At 45.3% G+C, this 20687-nt stretch overlaps 1 protein-coding gene across 1 annotated transcript in view; it reads left to right on the forward strand.

Annotated features, from left to right (window-relative positions):
- Positions 1 to 814, forward strand: part of LOC141080458 (uncharacterized) — a 39493-nt gene extending 38679 nt beyond the window's left edge. The window contains exon 4 of the mRNA XM_073565695.1: positions 710 to 814. Coding sequence (XP_073421796.1) covers positions 710 to 814 — 105 coding nt within the window. The remainder of the gene's footprint in view (positions 1 to 709) is intronic.
- The last annotated feature ends 19873 nt before the right edge of the window (positions 815 to 20687 follow it).

Here is a 20687-nt window from a genome sequence, read left to right on the forward strand (position 1 = left end):
TTACAATGGCCCCTTACCAGCCTGAGAATATTCGCCCCCAGTTGTCTGCTTTAGCAAGGTTTGTTGACAAAAATGTGGGGGACCCCACGTCTTTTTTTTTTTCAGTTATTGAAATAATAATTAAAAAAAACAGCATGTGGACCCCTCTATTCTTGATAACCAACCTTGTTAACACTGACAGCTGAGGGTTGCAGCCCCCTGCTGTGAATTTTGTCTGGCTGGTTATCAAAAATACAGGGGAACCCATGCTGTTTTTGTTTGTTTTTTTATTAATATAATTTATTGTTGTTATTAGCAGCAGCAAAAGTAGGCTGATGGGAACAGTAGTAAATCAGCCTACACCAGTGACCGGAGGTAAACGTTATACCTCCAATCACAGCTGCAGGCTCACACCGCCATTTGGCAGTGTGTGAGCCTTGGCAGTCTGACCGGCGGTAATGATTTTACCGCCAATCAGAAGCAGTGTTTGCCACGCTGTCATGCACATGACAGCGTGGCAAACACTGGATGTTCGGGCCCCTCATTCAAGTGAATTGGATTCGCGTACTGTTCTGCTACCTGAACACGAACTTTCAGGGATCCGCCCATCTCTAATCTTGTGTGTAGTGTGTGACTGTTTTTTATGTGTCCTACGTTTAGTGCGTGACTGGTGTATGTTTCTAGTGAGTGTATGTGGCACATGTCTAATATAATCTTTCTGTGCTTAAAGGATATAATTGCTCTCGGCAGCACTAGTCTTGGTTACACAAAATTATCTGCTGCCAATAAGGATGTTTTTAAATCAAGGGTAAAAATCATTGCATCCAACAAATGAGCGTTTTGCTTATTTGTCAGGTGATTGTTTGGACAGGTATATAGTTGGAAAAATTTCCCTGATTATCAGTTTGACTAGATGGAACCTAAGGGAAGACTCTGCAGCTAGTACCCCTTAAGCATGGTGGGCCCCAAGAATGATTTTCTCTGGTGGGCCCAAACTACTCCAGTACGACCCTGGTCATGCCAATAGTAAAACATCTAGAAACCATTCATGTGTGGGGGCTTTCACCCATGGGAGTGGGAGGGGGCTCACTCAAAATGTTGCATAAGAACCCTGGCATGAATAAAGAACGATAAACATCCTCCAAAAACAACTTCTTCCAACGATCCAGGAGCAATTTGATGATGAATATTGTTTTTTCCACTACGATGAACACCGAATCACAGGGCAAAAGTGATATCTCAGTGGCTTGATAAACAAAGCATTGACATTTTTGGAAACTCCCCAGATCCTATTGAAAACCTGTGGACAATCCTCAAAAAAGTGGATGAAAGTGGACAAAAACACAGAAATTGTGATAAACTCCAAGCAATGATTAGACAGGAATGGGCGGTCATCAGTCAGGATTTGTCCCACAAGCTTATGTCCAGCAGCCAGGGCAAATTGCTGAAGTCTTGAAAAATAAGTTTTTGCATAAACTTGATGTATTTGTCAACAACCAACATTTTTTGGTTAAAAGATTTCTTGAAATAGATTATTTTAATAAAAAAAAATGAAAAGTTAACAGTAAAAACCACCCCTATCAATCCCGGGAAGGTGGCTCTAGAGTCTCCTGTAACAATGGCGCAGTGGCCAAGCATGCACATCACTGCCCTTTTCATTGTCCATGGGAATGGAGGAGCTGAGCGCTGTTCTCAGCTATCTCTTTTGGTCTCAAAAACAATGAAGAGAATGGTGGTGCCTTGTCTTGGTGGGCCAGCACTTTAAGGCCACAGTAGTGCACTAAGGTGCATACAAGTCAAAGGATTCCTTTGAATGACAGATGTAGATGCTCACCAATATTGGAAAATCAGTCACTACAAGCCTATGTTGGTTATTTTAACATTATAAGTATGAGGCCACATATTGTGGCTGTTCAGTGATCAAAGTGTGGTTGTGATACTGTTTGACCTTAAATTGTTTTTTAAGTTGATTGCTAATGACAGTGCATATTGGGAATAAAAGTTATCTATCTGTACAACTGTACATCCATTAATAATCAGTATAAAAAGTGTGATTCATTGTGGTGAAAATGCTACAAGGATGGTTTCCAGTATGTCACGGCTGCTGCTTGTGGCCTTAACCCAAAGGTTGTAATATGCAACCATCTAATTGGAAGATAGGCCATTCAGCTCAGTGTATAAACATGGGAATAAATGTCTTAACGTCTAGCATACAGCTGTAAATAATCCACAACTTGACATATAGGGATAGTGGGGTATTGTATACAGCTCTTGGAAAAATAAAGTGTGACACTGGGAAGACAAGAAAATGGAGGGACAAAGAATCAGTGAGATCAGAGAAGATGGCAAAGTCAAAAGTATAATCTACTTAATTGTTTTCACCCTAACAAAGTTAATTTTGATCAACATTTTAATAAATAGATCTGGGAATAATAATAATTTCCACAATTGGATGTGTATAGAAAAAATGTTCATGTGCTGAGATAATCTTATAACTGTGCCCCTGCTGTGTACTGGGTAATGGCTGTGTCTGACCATGCAGAGACATGGTCTGATCATACCACAGCTCCTGGGCACGGGAGTACTGATATTGGCGTGCCCGTGACTTGGGGTGCAAGGCAATGACATCATGCACTATGGCAGGGACATCAAAGTCAGCTACCAGCTCCTAAGCTGGCTGTAGAAGATGACCCTGTGTGGGGGAAGGTGAAAAGTAGCTTTTTTTAATGCATTGGATAATAAAACAGGGCACAGTATACCCGGTTGGGGTAAAGTATACCAGGAAATTGACCAAAGTTAGGGCTAGTGTTAGGCTAGGGTTACTGTTGGGGGATAAAGTTAGGGTTGGGGTAAAAGCTTGGGTTAGGATTGAGACTAAAATTAGGGTTAGACTTGGGGCTAGGGTTGGGATTAGGGTTAGGGGTGTTTTGGGGTTAGGGTTGTGGTTAGGGTTATGGTTGGGATTAGGGTTAGGGGTGTGTTGGTGTTAGGGTTGTGGTTAGGGTTATGGTTGGAATTAGGGTTAGGGGTGTGTTGGGGTTAGAATTAGAATTGTGGGGTTTCCACTGTTTAGGCACATCAGGAGCTCTACAAATGCAACATGATGCCCGCAGACCATTCCATCAAAGTCTGCATTGCTAAAAGATAATTTTTGTGGAAAAAAATGATTTTTTATTTTCAGGGCTCTACATTATAAACTTTAGTAAAACACTTGGGGGTTCAAATTGCTCACCACACATCTAAATAAGTTCCTTGGGTGGTCTAGTTTCCAAAATGGGGTCATTTGTGGGAGGTTTCTTCTGTTTAGGCACATCAGGGGCTCATGACACCCGCAGACCATTCCATCAAAATCAAAGTCTGCATTCCAAAATGTTACTACTTCCCTTCCAAGCCCCACCGTGTGCCCAAACAGTGGTTTCCCCCCCACAAATAGGGTATCAGCATACTCAGGACAAATTTGACAACATCTTTTGGGGTCTAATTTCTCCTGTTAACTGTTACCCTTGTGAAAATAAAAAAATTGGGGGATAAAAGATCATTTTTGTGGAAAAAAATGATTTTTTATTTTCACTGCTCTACATTATAAACTTTAGTGAAACACTTGGGGGTTCAAAGTGCTCACTACATATCTATATAAGTTCCTTGCGTGGTCTAGTTTCCAAAATGGAAATGTGTGAGGTTTCTACTGTTTAGGCACATCAGGGGCTCTCCAACATGGCATCCGATCTCAATTCCAGCCAATTCTGCATTGAAAAAGTCAAACAGCGCTTCTTCCCTTCCGAGCTCTGCCATGCTCCCAAACAGTGATTTATCCCCACATATGGGGTATCAGCGTACTCAGGACAAATTGCACAACAACTTTGGGGTCTAATTTGTCCTGTTACCCTTGGGAAAATAAAAATTTGGGGGCGAAAAGATCATTTTTGTTGAAAAAAATATGATTTTTTTATTTTCGCGGCTCTACGTTACTTCTATGAAGCACTTGGGGGTTCAAAGTGCTCACCACACATCTAGATAAGTTTCTTGAGCCATCTCGTTTCCAAAATGGTGTCATTTGTGGGGGGTTTTCTACTGTTTAGGCACATCAGGGGCTCTCCAAACGCGACATGGTGTCCAATCTCAATTCCAGCCAATTCTGGATTGAAAAAGTCAATTGGCGCTCCTTCCATTCCAAGCTCTGCTGTGTACCCAAACAGTGGTTTACCCCACATATTATCGGCGTATTCAGGAGAAATTGCACAAAAACTTTTGTGGTTCATTTTCTCTTTTTACACTTGTGAAAATAAAAAAAATGTTTCAGAAGTAAAATGTTTGTGAAAAAAAGTTAAATGTTTATTTTTTCCTTACACATTCCCTTCATTCATGTGAAGCACCTGAAGGGTTAATAAACTTATTGATTGTGGTTTTGAATACCTCGAGGGGTACATATTTTAAAATGGTGTCACTTTTGGGTATTTTCAGCCATATAGACCCCCAAACTCACTTCAAATGTGAGGTGGTCCCTAAAAAAATGGTTTTGTAAAGTTGGATGCAAAAATGAGAAATCGATGGTCAACTTTTAACCCTTATAACTTCCTAACAAGAAAATTTTTGTTTCCAAAATTGTGCAGATGTAAAGTAGACATATGGGAAATGTTATGTATTAACTATTTTGTGTGATATGACTCTCTGATTTAAGGGCATAAAAGTTAAAGGTTTGAAAATTGCAAAATTTTCAAAAATTTTCGCCAAATTTCCATTTTTTTAACAAATAAATGCAAGTCATATCAAATAAATTTTTACCACTATCATGAAGTACAATATGTCACAAGAAAATATTCTCAGAATCACCGGGATCCATGGAAGCGGTCTAGAGTTATGACCTCTTAAAGTGACACTGGTCAGAATTTAAAAATTGGCCCGGTCACGAAGGCAAAAACAGGCTCTGTCGCGAAAAGGTTAAAGACATTCACAATGAGCTGTGCAACATTTCACAAACTTCTCCCCATGAACAGTATTGGCAAATCTGCCCCTGTTCCTACCTGCTGTTGTGGGGAGATCATTCAGTGAAGATGTTGGCTATGTCCTATTGAACTGTCATGGGTTTTAATTATATTTATTCACTAGAGGTCTGCTCTATACAGGATAATCTCACTTTGATGATTATGTTGTGTAATGAAGCTGTTTTTTGTTTCTGTCAAATTAATTAGGATATATGACTCAGTCATTCACTTACATTTAGATCAATGGGCAGAGGAAGATTTAATAAAGCACTGCACAATACGGTGTGCAAAGGCATATTCTTGGTGCTTTACATGGAATTGTATTGCAAATAGGTGTTGCTGATCATAATCCAAGATATACTAAATAAGCATTATTCTATATCAGGTTCTTGCATATAAAGACCTCGATATACACAACTTGGCAATGACTATAAATGAATTCGCAGAACAGAAAAATACCTCTTCTGCCAGCGTAAAATGTGTGGGCTATAGCATAATAATTGTCATATACCTACACTGCACATCAGTCTTCCAGTGCATGTCTGACACAAATTCGTTCTCCAGTCACATAGGTTTAAAAAGGAAATCTTATTAACTAAATCTCCAAAAGGAGAAGCTGCAAAGGACAAAGTTCCTCAAATGTCACTCACAGCCTAAATGTAAGAATTATTTTTTTTTTTTTATATATATATTACATATTGATCAGCCACTTTGTAGAAATTAAAGTTCCTTTTTCTGTGACTTTCCTCTGGAATAGAAAAAGGCCCTAAACATAAATATAAGAAACACTCCCCGTCCATCACCATCAATGTTAGGGGACTATGTCAGCCATTACTTGCCTTAATGGTGCTGTTCGGTTCATAAGAAGAATTAGTCCACATGGATTGGAATTGCTACAGATTTTACCAATAGCATGAAAGTGGATGAAAATTTCTACATTTTTCTGTTAAATAATTCACCCGTGAAATGGATTTTTCAATTCACATGGTGCAGTTTCTGTTTCCAATTGAGCAAAGAGTTGTTTCAAATTTTTTCTATAGATTTTAATGGGGAAAAAAATCCACAATCAATTCTGCAAGTAATGTTGTATTGGGGATGTTGCTGTGAATTAACTGTAGATAAAGTACCATAGTCTTTTAATATAAGACTTTGACGATATAGTTAAAGGGGTTTCCAAGATTATGACAAAAGTCTGCGGTCACTTTATGTGAACGCAAACTTGTAAATCCTCATATGCTGGCGGTGAGATGGAGATTGGACGTGCAGACTAGACGTGTGCGGCCTTGCTTAATACCAGTTTATGAATGAGACTGTGCACGTCTACTTGGAATATGGCCAGAAATATGCATACCACATACTTGCAATCACATGTCTGCTCAGTCTCGCCACCGGCATTGGAGAATCTTCACAGTGTGCACTGTACACAATGTGAGGATTCACAAGTGACTGCAGACTTCTATGATAAACGTGGACAAAACCCTTTAATGTGTGCCTGAATTCCTAAAAATCTTTTGACAATTTACCGGTATAAGGATATTTCAGAAGTTTTAAATGGTGGGAAATCGGGTGCTGAGATTCCCTCTTGTATTTAGAACGAAGAGGCAGACCTCCTCAGCCAATGCTGAAGACAGACTGACTGTCAAGATCCTGTCAGCGCTGGCGTGCAGCCTCCGCTGAGGAGGAACTCACCCGCACTGTAGGGGTACCGGGGTCAGGTACAGCCAGAAAGTACCGATACACAGGACCTGTGGACGCTGAAGTTTAGCAAGCAGACACAGGACCTACGGTCATGTGACTGCAAGGGGGCGGGGCTTAGTGTCCTGCTTAGTGAGATGGCAAGACACTATACAGAATTACTCAGAGTCAGGCAAAGCGGGGTTCATACACAGAGATAGCAGTAACGTACCAGGGATGAGACAGAAAGGATAGTCAGGGCCAAGCAGAAGTCAAAACCAAACAGACATAGAAGGTACCAAGCAGAATCCAAAGCAATATCCAGAGAACAGACCGAGTCGTACACAGAGAATCAAGCAATCAGAACACAGCACAAACACACTCAGGGGTCACCACACAATGCCAAGGGCGAAAGTATAACTGACGGGGGATGGGAGCTTCCTGAGGCTATAAGAAGCTTTCCCAGAACCAATGAGAGGCCACCATAATAGGTCCCAGGTGTGCAGGTAAGAGTCTGCACTGAGATCAAAACATTAACCCCAGAAGTGCCGGTCAGCCAGAACTGGTATCATGACAGTACCGCCCTCTCAACGGGGGCCTCTGGACCCCCAGGCTTGCCCGGGTACCTAGCATGGAAAGCCCGAACCAGGCGATCCGCATGCATCAACCGGGCCGGCACCCAGGACCTGTCCTCCAGCCCATACCCCTTCCAATGAACTAGGTACTGTACTGACCGCCGTACCAACCTAGAATCTACGATGTGACCAATCTCATATTCCACATGTCCCTCCACCGAAACCGGAGGAGCAGCGGACTCGGATTCTCCACGGACTGCTTCAAATGGCTTCAGTAGGGATCTATGGAAGACATTAGGGATCTTGAAAGAGGGTGGAAGGCACAGCCTGTACGCTACTGGGTTGATTTTTTCCACAATCTTGTACGGGCCAATGAATTTGGGGCCCAACTCGGCTGAATCTTTAACTTAATGTTTCGTGTGGAGAGCCAAACTTTCTCTCCAACCTGAAACATGGGACCAGGTGTTCGTTTCCTGCCCGCGAAAAACTTATACCTGCCTTGAGACCTAGATATACGCCGCTGGACTTCTGCTCATATATCTTTTAACCGCTGAACAGAGTCCGAAGCCCCAGGACACCCCGAATCCAGATGAGAAAACTCACCAAAATTAGGACTGAACCCATAGTTGATCAAGAAAGGGGACATACCAGTGGATTGACTCACCCAACTATTGAAGGCAAATTCAGCCAACGGCAGTATATCCCACAAGTCATTCTGTCTAGCAGAAGTCAGACATATGAGGATCTGTTCCAGAAACTGATTAGTGCGTTCCATCTGACCATTACTCTCAGGATGGTATGCAGACGAAAAGGACAGAGATATCCCTAATTTTTTGCAGAAAGCACACCAAAACTTAGCCACAAACTGCACACCATGATCAGACACCACATTGAGGGGTACCCTATGCAAGCGGACCACCTGCTGCACAAACAATCTGGATAAGGTCTCAGCAGAAGGTAATGCGGACAGGGGTACAAAATGAGCCTGCTTTGAAAATCTGTCCACCACTACCCATACCACCGTATTACCCCTGGAAGAGGGAAGATTGGTAATAAAATCCATGGACAGATGGATCCATGGTCTTTCGGGAACTTCCAAGGGCATCAGCTCCCCCGCCGGCCGGCTATGGGAGCTTTTAGAATGAGCGCAGACCCCACAACCAGAAATTAATTTCTTTATATCAGAACCAAGGGTAGGCCACCAGAAGATCCTAGCCACCGCCAGTCGCATGGCTGATATAACAGGGTGAGCACACAACTTGGATTCGTGGAACTCTTGCAAGAGTTTAAGGCGAAGTTGCTCTGGGACAAACAACTTGCCCCCTGGCTTGGCCGCAGGAGCCAGCGACTGGGCCCCCTCAATTTCCCATTCCAATTCAGACGAGATCCCTGCTAACACCACCCCAGGGTGCAGAATGGAGGACGGTGGCTCAGGGGCAGACACAGGGTGAAAACTACGAGATAAGGCGTCAGCCTTGACATTCTTTGACCCTGGACGGAATGTAATAGTAAACTGGAAACGAGAAAAAAAAAGTGACCAACGGGCCTGTCTGGGCGTTAATCTTTTAGCAGACTCAATGTATGACAAATTTTTCTGATCAGTGATCACAGTAATCGGGTGACTGGCCCCCTCCAAAAAGTGCCTCCACTCCTCAAATGCCAACTTGACCGCAAGAAGCTCTCTATTGCCTACATCATAATTTCTTTCAGCAGCAGAGAACTTCCTGAAAAAGAAAGCACATGGCCTGAGGTTGGTTAGAGTGGCAGGCCCTTGGGACAACACTGCCCCCACCCCCACCTCGGAGGCATCCACCACAAATGGTTTGGAAGGATCTGGCTGTACCAACACAGGAGCAGACATAAAACATTTTTTCAGCGTCGCAAAGGCCTCTTTTGCGAGCGAGGACCAATTTCTCACATCCGCACCTTTGCATGTTAGATCCGTGAGAGGTTTGACCACCTGCTAAAACCCCCGGATAAATTTGCGGTAATAATTGGCGAACCCCAAGAAGCGCTGAAGACCCTTAAGATCTCGGGGTTGCACCCAATCAGCAATGGCCTGCACCTTCTTGGGGTCCATGCGAAAACCCTCACCGGATACAATTAATCCCAAAAAAGACAATTCTTGCACACAAAATACAGATTTCTCCAATTTGGCATGCAGATGATTTTCTCTCAGTCTTTGGAGAACAGTTTGTACATGTTCCAGATGAGAATGCCTGTCGGAGGAGAATATCAAAATATCATCTAAGTAGATAACGACAAAACGACCAATGAGATCCGAGAATACCACGTTGATGAAATTCTGAAATATGGCGGGGGCATTGGTAAGACCAAACGGCATGACTAAATTTTCAAACAGTCCCACGGACGTGAGGAACGCAGTTTTTCATTCATCCCCCTCTCGGACCCTTATCAAATTATATGCCCCCCGAAGATCCAGTTTAGAAAACCACTTTGCCCCTGATAGTTGGTTACACAAATCGGGAATCAACAGAAGGGGGTACGTATTCCGTACAGTAATCTGATTAAGCTCCCGAAAATCGAGACAGGGATGTAACCCGACATCTTTTTTCTTTACAAAAAAGAAACCTGCCGCCACAGGTGAGACTGAAGGACGTATGTGTCCCTTGCGCAGACTTTCAGCAATGTACTCCTTCATAGCCAAGCGCTCAGGGCCGGATAAATTAAACAGATGGGCTTTAGGTAATTTAGCCCCCAGGACCAGCTCAATAGCGCAGTAAAAGGGTCTATGTGGCGGTAACGTCTCAGCCTCGCTTTCAGAGAATACATCTTCGAAGTCCTTCAGGCATTCCGGAATACCTTCCAGCTCGACAGATGATACATACACAGATTTAACAGGTTTAACCAGCAGTGCGGATTTATCATATAACTTAAATTCATTAAACCCAGATTGAACAATCTCCCCCGCTTTCCAGTTAATAACTGGGTTATGGCGTTGTAACCAGGGCATGCCCAACACCAACCCTGCAGGTAGAATGTCCAGAACAAAACAACTTAGATTTTCCACATGAGTAGCGCCCACTCTGTGCGAAAACAAGTCAGACATAAAGAGAATTCCCTCCTTAGTGAGGGGGGAGGAGTCAATGGCCATCACCTTGATCGGAACATTGAGCCTAACTGTCCCTATCTTGCAGTGTGTGACCAATTGGGAGTCAATGAGATTAATCGATGATACGCAGTCCACGAAGGCTGTAGAGGGAAAAGAACTACCGTCCACAGACAGTTCCACATTAAGTAACACTTTAGAAAATGAGGAAAAGGGTACCTGAGCATCTGAGTAGTCTCCCCGTTGACTACCCAGACCTAGTCGTTTCCCGCCGACCGGGTCGAAGACGGGCAATCAGGACACTCCCTTTTCCAATGTCCCATTTTACCGCAGTAAAAGCATAACTGCTTGTCCTTCCGGCGTTTCCTCTCCGTATCCTTCAGGGAGAGGGCGCCTACATCCATGAGCTCAAGGGCAGTCTCTTTTCCACTGGGGAACAATGGAGTCTCCACCTGCATCACCCCTCTGGCCCGCAGCCTGCGGTCCATCTGGACGGCCTGGGTCATGGTGTCCTCGAGAGAGTTAGGTGGGGGATGTAACACCAAGGCATACTGCAGCCGCTCGGACAAGCCCCTGCAAAAGAGTCCTCAGAGTGCGGCGTCGTTCCAAGAGACCTCTGCGGCCCAGCGGTGGAATTCAGTACAAAACCACTCAGCTGAGTGTTTCCCCTGACAGACGCTCATCACCATGTCATCTGCCAATCGCACTCGGTCAGGCTCATCATAAATGTGCCCGAGGGCCTCAAAAAATGCATTCCCAGACACTCTCTCAGGGGCAGTGGGAGGAAGGGAGAAAGCCCAAGCTTGTGAGGACCCTCTTAATAACGACATAATGACCCCTACCTTCTGGTTTTTGTCCCCAGAGGAACGTGGTCTCAAACTAAAAAAAAGTTTGCACCCCTCCATGAAGACCCTGAACTCTTTTTTGTTCCCAGAAAAAAAGTCAGGCAGTTTAAGAGGTGGTTCTGGGGACACAGAACAACATCCCTCGCCCCAGCCCCCAGAGACCCAGCAGATAAAGCCCCTCGCACTGTTTCAGAAACCTGCTGGTGAGAACGAGCCAGAGCTTGTTGCTCCAGAAACATCTGACTCAGACTTTTAATCTGGTCAACCAGAGACTGTATGGGATCCATAACTCTCTGCACAAAAAACCCAAAAAAACTTAATGGTCAGTTATAATGTCAAGATCCTGTCAGCGCCGGCGTGCAGCCTCCGCTGAGCAGGGACGCACTGTAGGGGTACCGGGGTCAGGTACAGCCAGAAAGTACCGATACACAGGACCTGTGGATGCTGAAGTTTAGCAAGCAGACACAGGACCTACGGTCATGTGAATGCAAGGGGGCGGGGCTTAACATCCTGCTTAGTGAGATGGCAAGACACTATACAGAATTACTCAGAGTCAGGCAAAGCGGAGGTCATACACAGAGATAGCAGTAATGTACCAGGGATGAGACAGAAAGGATAGTCAGGGCCAAGCAGTAGTCAAAACCAAACAGACATAGAAGGTAGCAAGCAGAATCCAAAGCAATATCCAGAGAACAGACTGAGTCGTACACAGAGAATCAAGCAATCAGAACACAGCACAAACACACTCAGGGGTCACCACACAATGGCAAGGGCGAAAGTATAACTGATGGGGGATGGGAGCTTCCTGAGGCTATAAGAAGCTTTCCCAGAACCAATGAGAGGCCACCATAATAGGTCCCAGGTGTGCAGGTAAGAGTCTGCACTGAGATCAAAACATTAACCCCAGAAGTGCCGGTCAGCCAGCACTGGTATCATGACACTGACCACAAGATCTATAAACCCGTCTTTAGCATAGCGACCGGTGTGTGTCTCCGAACCTGTGTCCCCACTTATGGCATGCCTCAATGACACGTCAAAAATGTTCTCTTCTTTCACAGCCCTGCTCTCATCCTACACAGCCCCATTCTCTTCCTTCACAGCCCTGCTCTCCCTGTCCACAGCCCCGTTCTCTTCCTTCACAGCCCTGCTCTCCCCGTCCACAGCCCCATTCTCTTCCTTCACAGCCCTGCTCTCCCTGTCCACAGCCCCATTCTCTTCCTTCACAGCCCTGCTCTCCCCATCCACAGCCCCGTTCTCTTCCTTCACAGCCCTGCTCTCCCGCTCTCTCCGTCCACAGCCCTGTTCTCTTCCTTCACAGCCCTGCTCTCCCCGTCCACAGCCCCGTACTCTTCCTTCAAGCCCTGCCCTCCCCGTCCACAGCCCCGTACTCTTCCTTCACAGCTCTGCTCTCCTCGTCCACAGCCCCGTTCTCTTCCTTCACAGCCCTGCTCTCCCCGTCCACAGCCCCGTTCTCTTCCTTCACAGCCCTGCTCTCCTCGTCCACAGCCCCGTACTCTTCCTTCACAGCCCTGCTCTCCCCGTCCACAGCCCCGTTCTCTTCCATCACAGCTCTGCTCTCCCCGTCCACAGTCCCGTACTCTTCCTTCACAGCACTGCTCTCCTCGTCCACAGCCCCGTTCTCTTCCTTCACAGCCCTGCTCTCCCAGTCCACAGCCCTGTTCTCTTCCTTCACAGCCCTGCTCTCCTCGTCCACAGCCCCGTTCTCTTCCTTCACAGCCCTGCTCTCCCGCTCTCTCCATCCACAGCCTCGTTCCTTTCCTTCACAGCCCTGCTCTCCCTGTCCACAGCCCCGTTCTCTTCCTTCACAGCCCTGCTCTCCCCATCCACAGCCCCGTTCTCTTCCTTCACACCCCTGCTCTCTCCATCCACAGCCCCGTTCTCTTCCTTCACAGCCCTACTCTCCCACTCTCTCCCTCTACAGCCCCACTGTCTTCCTTCCTCCTCAGCCCCGCTCTCCATGCACCACACTCTGTGACGCCGGGACCAGGAGAGAGAGGTGCGCAGATTGTTCGTTTGGCCGGAGTGGGCAGAGCTGAGTGGAACTGCAGCGTGTGTGATTGAGCGGCCTGCGGGGGCATGGCCTAGCGCTGTAGTAGGCTGCAGTAGAAGCCGGGGACTAAATTTAGGCCGGGAAGCTGCAGTGGAGAGGGGGGATTGCGCAGTTGGCGATGGGGAGCGCCGACTGAGCCGGGACAGGGCTGGGAGGGTGCCGGCACTATTCGGCCCCTGTCCTGAAGACTGTCTTCCTCACAGCCCCGCTCTCCATGCACTGTCCTGCTGTATCCGTCCTCAGCCCTGCTCTCCTACCGTGTCCCATTCTGCTGCTTCGTGATTGGTTGGTGTCCCACTCTGCCACTTCTTGATTGGTTGGTGATACACACACACACATTCAGATTTATATAGAGAGATATGCGACTACACCAATATCATCAATCCTAAATAATTAGGACAAAAAGCATATCTAAACCAACACTTAAAGAAATTAGGCTTTTTATAGGAGGCTAAAAGCACCTTTATTGCAGTATTTTAAAAAATAAGACAAAAAACATATTATAAGTATGTAAAAACAGGAATACAAATGCAGGAAAAAGTAGTTGCAGGGCTGTATTTGCCACTTGGCACTGGAGGGCACGTGCCTAGGGTGCCAGGCTGCAGGGAGCGGCACCAAGACAGGGAAGACAATTTTTTAAATTTTATTTTATTTTTTTAACCTCCCCTCCGTTGTCTTATCAGAGAGGGTAGGAGGTCTGGGTCAGGGGCTAACCCCCTTATTCACTTCGATGCAGAGAGCGGACTGACCCAGAAAGTAGAGGCGCCGCAACTTCTGTGGTCAGAGAGGTCCCTGCATCCGAGGTGCAGCATCTGTGCATGTGAGGAGGATGACATCATCTCTCACTGCAGACATCACAGCAGAGAAGGAGGAGGAAGATGACATGGGAGGAGGACATAGGAGCAGATGAGTGATCATAGAGCTGAAGATGGGGGGAGGCTGGTGACAGGGGAGGCTACTGCTTATACTGGTGAGAGGAGGCTGGTGACATGGGAGGCTGCGCTGTATACTGGTGAGAGGAGGCTTGTGACAGGGGAGGCTGTGCTGTATACTGGTGAGAGGAGGATCGTGACAGGGGAGGCTGCTGCTGTATACTGGTGAACAGGGGAGGCTGGTGCTGCTGTATACTGGTGAACAGGGGAGGCTGGTGCTGCTACATACTGGTGAACAGGGGAGGCTGGTGCTATGCAGACTGGGGATTTGGGGGAGTCTGACGCTTTAGAATGAGTATTAGGGGGCATATTCCTATAGAGTATTTTTAATTGGCGCTATAAAGTAAAATCTACTTTATTTAATATGCAAATGAGGGTGTTTCGCAGCACTCTCGTAATTTGTATACTAAGGCTGTGTTCACACGTACCGGAACTCTCGCGGAAATTGCCGTGAGAATTCCGGAATTCCATTCCGCTGGAAAATCACATTTTAAATTCCTGCGATTTTCCCGTGGAAAAACTAGCATTTTGCAAGCGTAATTAGCTTGCAGAATTGCTAGCGTCTTCCAAGCTATCTGTAGCATCGCTTGGAAAACTGATTAACAGGTTGGTCACACTCGTCAAACATAGTGTTTGACGAGTGTGACCGACTTTTTACTATTGAGGCCGCCTATGCAGCATCAATAGTAAAAAATAGCATGTAAAAAATAATTTAAAAAAATATATATTGTTATTCTCACCTTCCGACGTCCCGCCTCTCTCCACGCTCCCGGTCCCAGTAATCCTTTGCGCGAATTACCGCGATGACGTCCGTTCTCGCGGGATCGCGACGTCTCGCGGTCATTCGCGATGACGTCGCGCGAATGACCGCGAGACTTCGCGATCCCGCGAGAACGGACGTCATCGCTCGCAAAGGCTGACTGGGAACGGGAGCGTGGAGAGAGGCGGGAAGGCGGCGCGGGACATCGGAAGGTGAGAATAACAATATTTTTTGTTTTAAATTCTATTTTTTACAGGGATATGGTACCCAAAGCCCGGAGGACAGACTCCTCTCCTCCGGACCGTGGGTACCATCCGCAAATGTTCTGCTTACTTTTCGCACAGCCACATGCGGAAAGTAAGCAGAACAATGCATTCCTATGGGTGCGGGATCGCCGCGATTTCGCGAAATTAATGAGCATGCTGCGTTTTTTACCGCGAAGCGATTCCGCCGCGGTAAAAACCGCAGCATTAGCAAAGCATTGCGGAATCCCATAGGAATGCATGGGATGCTTATTTTTCACGTTTTCGCGGCAAAATCGCACGGTTAAAACCGCAGCGGAAACGCCAAAAAACTGCAACGTGTGAACTCAGCCTAAAGCTTGTCTTCATTTTCAGTGCTCCGTTAGTAAAAGTGAGTGCTGTCTAAAATCAGCTTGCAAGTCTGCACAAGGCTGGTTACTCAATTGTGTTTTTTTCAAGTCAGGCAAAATCAGGTTTTTCAGCCAAATCCTGATCCTTTCAGGATCCAGTTTTATGCCCATTCACTTTAATGGTGTCAGGAAGCAACCTGAAGTAACTGGATTCTACCTGACACCATTAAAGTGAATGAGCAAAAACTGGATCCTGAAAGAATCAGGATTTGGCTGAAAAAACCTGATTTTTGCTTGATTTGAAAATAAAAGCGCAAGTGTGAAACCAGTGACACTGGATGAGTGCAGCAGCACGCTCCAAGTGTCAGTGTGGGTGTACACAATGTGGCTGCAGGCTCGCTCTGACGCCTGCCACCTGTCTGCTCTTGGCTTCCCTTTGAACACCTTCAGTAAAGAGGAGGGGTGAATCAGCAGACAGCATGTCGCTATATCATTAGGCCTCTCCTCACTGAAGCAATGGTTAGGCCGCCTATTTTAATCTCTTGATGACTTTGAAAAGCTGAAGGTGTTAAAAAAACGCTCAAAAGACTTAATCTGTATGCAGCAAGTGTAGACGTTCATCTTTTAGTGTTTAGCAGTTTTTAAAGCGTTTTACAGAATAGATCTGGCTTAAATAGATGTCGTGTGCACAGACTCAGTGTGTGATGTCATTTAGGGGCGCGACCACGAAAAGTGCCTAGAGCAGCATGAAGGCCAAATATGGCCCTGAGCAGTTGGTATACCTAGGTAAAAGTCTCATACCATACACTGATAGGTCTATTTAGAGTCTGTTAGATATTATATAAATACCATGGAAAAAGAGAGATTTCAGCTCACCCCAATTGCAGATTCCAAAATGTTCTGAGGATCCAGAGCAACGGATTCGTGTCTCTGCCAAGACACTGGGCTCAGACAAGAAAAAGGGAAGAAGAATCCAGCTCAAAGGTAAAAAAAAAATGTTCAAAAGACTTTATTGATATACAGTACAAAATAGGGCTACAAGATAAAATTCAATACAAAGGAGGGAGAGCACCTGAGTAGCCCTGAACGCGTTTCGAACACGCAGTGTTCTTAGACTCAGACTGAAAAACCAGGTGTGAAAAACTTGTTGTATTATTCCCAAGAAGACTCATTATTAACTCATGTATTAACTCAAAAGGGTGCTTCTACTCAATACTGAGCAAAGGGTTTGAATACTTAAGACCATGTGATATTTCAGTTTTTCTTTTTTAATAAATTTGCAAAAATTTCTACGTTTGTTTTTTTTTCAGTCAGGATGGGGTGCAGAGTGTAGATTAATGAAAAAAAAAAGAACTTTTTGAATTTACCAAATGGTTGCAATGAAACAAAGAGTGAAAAATGTAAAGTTGTCTGATTACTTTCCATACCCACTGTATATATTGATATTTAATAAAATTACTCCTTGTTTTATTATTCGAGTTAGAATTGCTTTTTATCTAATGGTGGTTAGCCATATTAAATTATGTTAGACCATCACTGATATAGTATAATGCACTCTCCATAGGCTAATATATAGTATAATGCCCTCCTCATAAGCCTGTAGATATAGTATAATGCACTCCCCATATGCCTATATATAGTATAATGCACTCCACATAGACCTGTAGATATACTATAATGCACTCCACATAGACATATATTTAGTATAATGCATTCCTCATAGGCTTCTAGATATAGTATAATGCACTCCCCATGGGCCACTATAAAGAATAATGCACTCCCTATAGGTCTCTATATAGTATAATTCACTCCCCATTGTCCTCTATATAGTAAAATGCACTCCCGATAGGCCTCTATAGTATAATGCATTCCCCATATGTGTCAGCTGGCGATTGACCTGGGACCAGGAGCTCCTTTCCTGTCCCTAACACTAGGGGGCGCCCTAGCTCACTCTGTTCCCCAGAATACTTCAGATGGCAAAGATGCTGGGGCCTCTGTCCTTGACTTATCTCCTAAGTTACCCCTTCGTCTGTCCCTTTCCCCCCACCCAGGGAAGAGGGGCGCTACTGTGCACTGCAGTACACCAACCCGACAAACAAGGCAACACGGACAAGGGTAAACTGAAAACGTCACACACACAAAATATTCACACACATATAACAGAGGATTCCACCAGGGTGTGCAGGAAGGTAAGGAAACCAAAACAGGGAAGGATAAGGAATTGCCAAGCGTACAAACCAAAGAACAGTCGCTTCTAACTCTTCCAGCACTCCTTCTCAAACTAAATTCTTTCCCTCCTATTGTCATGCAGCAAGTGCTAACTCTGCGAAGAACAGGGTAATAGAGCCCAGATTTTATAGGGAAAAGGAGTGGCTAACTGAGCACAACTGAATACAGGAATTTCCAACATGGCAGATTAACCCCCGTTCTGCTGGAAAAAAAATAAACATGTTTAATAAACTGGAGAAGTGCTTCTTCTCAGCGGTGGAGTAGGAGCAACCAGACACTGTGGTATTCTGGCTCCACTCCGTTGCGGTAACCCGGTGACAATATCCCTATGTATAGTCTAATGCAGTCACCATAGACCTCCATACAGTATAATGCACTCCCCATCTGCCTATATATAGTATAATGCACTCCCAATAAGCCTATATATAGTATAATTCACTCCCCATAGGCCTCTATATAGTATAATGCACTCCCCAAATGCCTATGTTTAGTATAACATACTCCCCATAGGCATCCATACAGTATAATGCACTCCCTATCTGCCTATATATAGTGTAATGCACTCCCCATAGGCCTCCATACAGTATAATGCACTCGCTATCAGGCTATATACTGTATAATATAATGCACTCCCCATAGGTACAGAACAATGCACTTTCCTTATGCCTATATATAGTAAAATGCACTCCCCATAAACATCCATACAGTATAATGCACTCCCCATAGGACTCCATACAGTATAATGCACACCCCATAGACCTCTATATAGTATAATACACTCCCCTTATGCCGATATATAGTATAGTGCACACCAATACAGTTAACCGTAGCGTAGCTCCTCAAAGCACGGGGCCCCCTTTGACCTCCCCAGTAGCTATGCTACTGCTCATGCTCATCATTGCTGTTTTGTACAAAAAGTACTAATGCTCCTATTCTAGTGACTTTGGTCTTTACTTTATATGTGTATGTCTCCTGATTCTCTCATATTTCCTATCAATCCTACAGAAAAGAAAATTGTGGCACGATCCAACTGAAGTTCAATTGGATGTTGTATTATCAAACTATCGCTCTGTACATATGTACATGTACAGTTTAGGACTAGGGGGCAGTATAATCTCCATGCACGGCCATACAGGCTACATGTATATATAAGGAGGTGGCAGGACCCCTCATCTGCCCCTCCCGCACGTGGAGCCTATGTGACCTCCTTTTTGACAAAACTTGTGTTAGGGTTGGCGGAACGCACCAGATTATAAAATAATAGTAGGTGTTTCGCAGCCCGGGGTCCACCATGCAGAGGTGGTACACTGCTGCTAGATATTGGTGGATGCTCAATATGGCGGTATAATGGCGGAACACACGCGGGTTAAACGTCACCCGGTGTGCACAGGTCGAACTCTGTTTCTTCACAGAGCCGCTGAACTGCTGAACAGAAATACCGAGCCTGTTCAAGCTCACAGAGCTCAGGGAGATGAATGCACACTATATGGTCACAGGACTCAGGCCCAAGGACACAGGACCAGCGTCCCTCTAGACCTACCACATGCATAATATCCAAGGGAGGGGAATCTTAATAAGTCATTCACCAGGTACATGCATCCATCATCATCCACACATATAGCAACTAGAGTCTATACTAGTGCATGGCTGAGCGGCCATGCGAGTCTTTTATAGCGGAGACCTTCCGGAACCTTCCAGATCCCCCTGATGGACCAATCAGAACTGAAGAAGGACCTGAGCATGTGACTCCCGATTCCCAATGGGGAATCGTCCCATGAGCATGCTCAGTGGAGTGACGGAAGGACTTAGATTCTGGAATCTTTTGCTGCTGGCCAGGGTGCATTGTCATACCTGAACCAGAGGTGGCAGCAGCAAATGATCCCACGCTGCTGGTCTGGGCAGAGCGCCGGGACTGACGAGACTGCTGAGCAGGCTCCACTGCAGCTGAAGGAGAATGGGAGACCGCTGAGTGCAAGGCTCTGAATTCCTGCTGTGCAGTGGCAGGAACCCAATGCCTAACAACTTGTATACGATGTGTCTCACATATGTTCTCACTGTGTACTGTTGTTGTAAGCCACTGTAAATACCATGTGATCACATTGTATTGCCTTATCTTGTAGTGTTCTATATACATTGTGGTATTGTGTAAGTGTTGTTTAAATAGTCTGTGCTGTTTAACTGATGTAGAGTTAGGGACAGGCAATAGTTAAGGATGTAGGCTGGGCCAGCTAAAGCAAAGGCGGCAGGAAGCTGCTGCTCCCAGTTCAAAAGCTTGGGCACATTAGCCCTGAGGAGATGTGTGGCTGCAGCCGGGGCATTGCCAGACTCCAAGGAGTGAGAGGATCTGCTGACCCGGGCCAAAGGACACAACGGAGCATTGCCAGACTCCTAGGAGGGAGGAAATCTGCTGCCCCAGACTAAAGATTAAGGACTAAAAGACCACAATATGGGCTCCAGAACTTAGGATGGGCCCCAGCTGAAGGGACTGTGAGCGTCCAGATTCCAGCAAGTGGACTGATTGCCTTATCTCGGCTACCGTGGCCATTGTGGGTATGGTCATTGATAATGTCAGGGAAAGAGCAGGAAGCTAGTGTTGTATATTCTTTTCCACTACGCTTTCTTACTTTGTTATTATTGCAAAACATAAAATAAAGTTATCTGTCATGATCTGACAGTTTTAAATTGGACAAAGTGAATTTTTTTTACTTTGTCAAGTGCAATGTGTGACGTGATTGCCCCCGGTGGCCATTGTAATTATCACACGTGGTGTCTTTCATTCTAAGTTGCCCGGTGGTGGTTAGTGGTATCGCACTTTAGGTTTAATGCGCACATAATTATAAATCAGGTGTGAGGCTCTATAAATTAGTCTCAGGGTATTCAATCATTGTTGGTGATAGTTGTTCATTTGCAACCAACCTTGGTGGTGGAAGGAGCTGGAGAGATTGCTCAGCTCAATCTGAGTTCTGATGTGGAAGGAG

The sequence above is a fragment of the Dendrobates tinctorius genome, unplaced genomic scaffold (genome assembly GCF_039654945.1).
Source record: "Dendrobates tinctorius isolate UK_male_01 unplaced genomic scaffold, ASM3965494v1 ptg000003l, whole genome shotgun sequence".
Taxonomy (NCBI): domain Eukaryota; kingdom Metazoa; phylum Chordata; class Amphibia; order Anura; family Dendrobatidae; genus Dendrobates; species Dendrobates tinctorius.